General features: G+C 38.9%; 1 protein-coding gene across 1 annotated transcript in view; it reads left to right on the top strand.

Moving 5' to 3' along the window:
• Nucleotides 1-5,610, top strand: part of CUNH20orf194 (chromosome unknown C20orf194 homolog) — a 127,079-nt gene that overhangs the window by 73,128 nt on the left and 48,341 nt on the right. Inside the window, 1 exon segment of the mRNA XM_014518655.2 lies at nt 3,258-3,361. Within this exon segment, the coding sequence (XP_014374141.1) occupies nt 3,258-3,361 (104 nt within the window).

Here is a 5,610-nt window from a genome sequence, read left to right as displayed (position 1 = left end):
CCCTTGCTGCTCCCCTCCCCTTCCCTCTTTACCCTCCCCTGGCCCCTGCAAGAGTAATCCTTGATGTTCGTTTCCCGTTTCAGCTCAGACTAAAACCATTCCTTCCTAGGGACTGATGCTTCTACCTCTTGTACCTGAGCAAATGCCAGGCTTTCTTCTGTTTCATTTTTCCTGCAAGCAGTCAACTGCTAAACATACTGACACTAGTTTAGTGTTCAGCCGAAACAAACTTGGAGTAGTCAGCGTAACGAGGCTTCGTTTGTGGTGGCTTTTTTCCTGGCTTTGTGGTACAGCTCACAGAACAGTGCGTTAAATCTCTTGATATATAACACCACAATGTACTGCTTAAGGCATAATATATTTTTCTGTCCCGAGAACATTTTTTTTCCAAGTATATGAGAGATTGAAGAACTTTAAATTCCAGTGCTTACCTTTTAAGCTGAAAGCTTGTTTGGGGAGAAATCCTGTAGCAGTCTAATTGCTACCAAATACATGCTAAATAAATGCATGTGCAGAGATCTGGGTAGTATCATGATGTACCAAGTGCTTCAGCAGTCATCTTCAGATTGAGTGAGTTTGCTACATCTCAAATGACCGGGGTACATCCAAGTAGGGAAACGTATTAAGCTGGCCATTGCAATATCAGGTTAAACAAGATATTGGCTCTCTAGATTATTAGGGTAAAGAATAGAAGTTTTGCTTTTGGGGGGGGGAGCTGTATTCATAAAACTTTCCCATTTTTGCACTATATCTGGGGTGTAATTCTGATAATCTGAACTGTTGCTTGAAGATGCTTACCAAAGTTAAAACGGCAAAAAAAACAAAAAATTTAGGCAAAATAATGTACCATATTGAATCTCGTGAGTAGCAGAAGGTAACTTTGTGATCTTTATGTTAGGCACTTGACTGGACAAATTTTAGTTTTTGTGGCCTCTCTTTAGTTCCAGATGCTCTAACCTCCGTGCCTTCTCCTCCTTTTGTCTCTCTGACATTGTTTGGGAAACTTGGCATCCTTTGAGAGATCTCTGACGGTGTCATAAAGGCAGAGATCCTATTCCATGATGCGTAATTGTGATCCTATTCCATTCTATTCAAATCCCTGCACATTCATAACTGCATCTGCTTCTGTAACAGGCTGTAAGACTGTGATTGAAAAGAAAAGAAAAAAAGGCAGTGAAGAAAATGGGGATCAACCCACATTTTACATGACCAGTTTTGCAGTGACTCTAGGTGTGATCCTGTTCCACCTCGCTCAAGTCTCTGTAAGTGCCTAATAGGTAGAATGCAAAACTCTAGGACTCTTGGTTCAGAGAGAAGATGCCTTTTATTAGACCAACTAAGAAATTTCAAAACAAAATCTTATTCTGCCGACAAGGTTCTTTGGGTGAATCTGATACCTTTTATTAGACGAACTTAAATAGTTGGAAAAAAAATTTTAGCAAGTTTTCCGGTTTAAAAACCATTCATCAGGCTGAGGAAGTTCTTGTTCTGCAAGCTTTTGGGCTCACCTGCCCTTCCTCAGGCTCAGGGAAAATTAAAGATGGTAAAAAGTCCCCATAGGTAGAAAATAAACTTCATTTTTATATGTAAAATATAGGTAGAATGGGATTTGGCCCAGTGTGTTTTTCCTTCTTTCCTTAACCAATCATAAGAAGGCATATACACCTCTGCAATACTTTCATAATTATGTGCATCTGCCAGTTGACAGAATGATGAAACCTTTGTTCTGAGGCATGGATTAATAATAGTCTGAGGCCAGACTCTGCCACTGCTTTCATTGTGTTTGCCTTCTGGATCTGTTCTCTCTACTCCTTTACTTTAGCTCATTTCCTCTCTTCATTCTTCTGTGCTGTCTCACAAGTGCTTTCCTGTCTGGCCCGCTGCCCTATTCTTTTAGATAGAAAGTCTGTATCTGATGGCTTTGATCCTGTTGGCAGTTCCTAGTTTCTGTTCTGACGGTGGCGTTCTCTTGTAGTAGCAGAAACTGCTTTTGCTGCTGTCGGCTTGCGGTGTATTTTTTGCCGCCAAACTCTTCCTCTGGAGATCTTTTTTGTGTTTGGAAAGTAAGTTATGGTAGCAAGGCTGTCTGCACCTGTTTTTCTAGCTGTTTCCATAGGCCAGCCTAGTCTTTTGAAGACCCTAGATGTTTGTAAAGCAGATAAAAGGAGGTGGTGTAGCTAGTATTTCATTGCATCGCCAGCTAATGGGAAAATTGTGCATGTATGGGAGAAGAATAAAAACTTAGGGTAGAACCAGACAGAATCCCATGGATAGCAGTAAGTGTTGCATCTGCATAGTCCTGTTGCCATCCAAGTAGAGCAAAACCTTTGCAGTGTTGACTCTTAGCTGTGTTTAAAAGCAGAGTATGGACTCCTGCTTTGGAGCAGCTATTAGCCCTTTGTCCATTAGGAAATAGTGGTTAAAAAGTCCAAACCCTTTTACAGATTTTTTGCTGCACGTGTTGAAAGTTAGCAACAAAGTCAATTTTGAGAGTTTGTGAAATGAAAGAGAAGTGGGATTTATTTCCCCTGACTTCTTACCCCCCAACCCGCTTAAAGACATCTGGACAGTCCCTTTTTTTATGCATCTAAAACCTGACTTGCTTCAATGGTATTACTGTTGAAGCAAGTCAGACTTTAGATGCATAAAAAAGGGACTGTCCAGATGTCTTTAAGCGGGGGCGAGGGGGAAGAAGTCAGGGGACATAAACCCCACTTCCATTTTTGCTTTAGTATCAACAGTTGTGCATCTCTTATCTAAAGTGTTATGTTTGTATTCATTAAACAAGTCTTAATAAATTGTGATATGCTAACAACCAAACGGTATTGTTGCTATTTTCTTCTTAGTAGACCGTCACTCTTCTTTTCCCCTTTTTGCTTTTGTTCAGTTATAACATGGAATCATATTCTTAGCTTTATTTTTTTAAGCCCCCAAATAATTGGCTAACAAACCCATGCAAGGCATGTAGGGTCCTGTTTTGTCAAATAAGACCATTTTACTGGGTTTTCCACCCTGATGGGGAGATGTAGTGAAGATTATTGTGTTTTGGACATCAGTGCAGATGCACAGATTCATTCCATTTGTCTCTTAATGCACCATTTTCTATGCTGGTTATATTCCGCATGTGATCTAAATGTTGGACTGGAACCACAGCTAGGTATTGTACAAAACTGAATAGGATGTACTTGGGAAAAGGCGACACGCAGCTAGATATTGCCGTGTCGCATAATACTAATCTATTTTCTTTTCAATTGTAGGTAAATTGTACTTCTTTTCAGACGGGATTCTGTTTTCTCATCCCCACCACGGCAGCATTACCATTTCAAAGAATGACATGAATTCCATTAATTTCTATGATGGGGTGAGTGGTTCATTTATCAGTTTATCAGTACCTATTTTTCTAAATTGTTTTTATCACCTTTACGTAAATGTATATTATAAAGAAACGGGGGGAGGGAGGCAATTTTTCCTGGTGCAGTTTTGTAACAGCCTGCGGAAAAACATTGCCTTTCAGTAGAGTTGTCGTACAGATGCTATTTGGATTACACAGGGCAAATTTACTTTTTCTATACTTCGTAGCAGTTTCACTGTCAAAGTAGGACAGCATATTATTGTGAACTTAATAGTCAATAGCTCTGAAGCTTTGTTCCACAATAGAAAGTTGTTTTTCTTTTTTAATTAAACATGGTGAATAGTGTTGAAAGAGTACTGAGAATGAAAGCAAGAGTTGCTCTACATATTTCTGTTTTTGCAAACCCTCCTTTTAACTTGATTCTTCAGTCAACAACAGTTTCAAGGCATAGCTCCAAGAATATGATATTTAGCTGAAGTGCTTCGTTTTGCACAGACCACGTTTAACCTTGAGTCAGACGTTCCTCGTAGCGTGCCACTTATCACTTAAAAGGTCAGGAGAAGTATCTTTATCTGCTGGTGTAAAACATTGTGTAAGTGACAGCGTGAAGGGGGTGACCAATTCACCTTTTCCAGGCAGAGGAAAGTTATGCTGTGTACATGTATTATACGTATTCCTCTTAATTGCACTAAAACACCCACAACTTGATTATGGTAGAGGTTGTCTTTTGGCCACTCTTTAACCAAATTACTATAGACTGTGACGTGATAATAATTTGCCAAATTATTAATTAAGCTTTTGGTTCTGAAGCATTTTTTTGTGATTTCTGGGAATTAAGGGGTGGGTTAAGATAGCAGTTTTATTGAAAGGTAGGGCCAACTGTGGTAGACAATAAATTACTAGTAAATAGCTATAGCTAAGTAATAATAAGGAGATTATTTTGGATGAGCAAAGTTTCATGTGTGCACTAAAAGAGAAAAGCTCCTATTTTCTTAAGGGTCAAATATTTTATTAGGCAATTGTACAGCCATTTCCAAAGAGCATTGTGTAGATAAGAGTCCATAATGTAAAACAGAGGAATGTGCTTCATTTGAGCTGGAAAAACACAACAGTAAAGAAAACCTTACCTTAGCAGCCATTTCTTTTAAACCATATTGAGTGGCCCTTTGTAGTTTAAAAAGCTATTTTAACACTGACCTTCCGTCCATTGTTTAAATCAAGACACTCACTTTCTTAAAATTCAGGCTATTTATGGGACCTGGCTGTCTTATCTTGAACTGATGCCAGTTTTTTTGTGTAAAGCTAAACCTTGAAGGAAAACTTTATTGTTTAAGTGACTTGGCAAAAAGTAAGGCTGAGCATGCTAAAAATATTACTAAAAAGTGACAGGAGAATGAGAAGACTCCTATTGTATTTAAGTTGGAAGCTAATGTAACAGTTAAGGAGGCACCGAGAAATAGGTATTGTTATAATCTTCAAATGAACAAATATAAGTAAAAGCCGGACCTCAAAATAACATGTTTGTCTATAACATTCTGAAATACAGATTTTTCCCCCCTCATTGTTCTCACGGTTCTTTTTAATTAATCATCCTAATGCTGCTGGTCCCCCAACAAATTCAGGGTTGACTCCTGCTTTTCTGAATTCTGGATTGAAGCCATTTAATTTCCAGTAACGAGCATGGTTTGGGCATTGTAAGTTCTAAGCCAATGTTTTCTCTGATAAAATGCTTATTGTCTCACTCTAGTTGGAGGAAGATTTATTATTAATAAAAAGTACAGGGAGATCGAATTGATAATCTACACACCAAGGTCTACTAGAATGGTAGACCGCAAAGGAAGCATGATGGCACCCTTTATTTTGTTTCACTTACCACCTTCGTAGTCCAAAAATCGGGTGTGTCCAAGAAAATGCCCTCTCAGCCTCTGTATCCCTACCGCCAGGAGACGGGTGTAACTTTTCTTGCATGTTGAGAAACGTCAGCAAGTTCATCAAACTCCTGTGCAAATGTAGCTGTCTTATAAATCACTTGAAACTATATTTCAGAGGCAATTTCATCACTCCAGTTTTCCATTCCTACTGTTGAGAGATGAGTGCTATTTAAACTGTTTCCAGTATCTTTGTGTCCACCATGATTGTTGTAACAATCAGTAATGAATAAGAAAGATTAACTCCTCATCAATTTTGAGAGTTCTTAGTTTCATAGTAGCTAGGGTCAGGAGGGACCTGAACAGATCATCTAGCCTGCCCCCCTGCCA

Source organism: Alligator sinensis, unplaced genomic scaffold (assembly GCF_000455745.1).
Source record: "Alligator sinensis unplaced genomic scaffold, ASM45574v1 scaffold12_1, whole genome shotgun sequence".
NCBI classification, from domain to species: domain Eukaryota; kingdom Metazoa; phylum Chordata; order Crocodylia; family Alligatoridae; genus Alligator; species Alligator sinensis.
The sequence above is the reverse complement of the archived record's forward strand: the minus strand, read 5'-3'. Positions and strand labels throughout refer to the sequence as shown.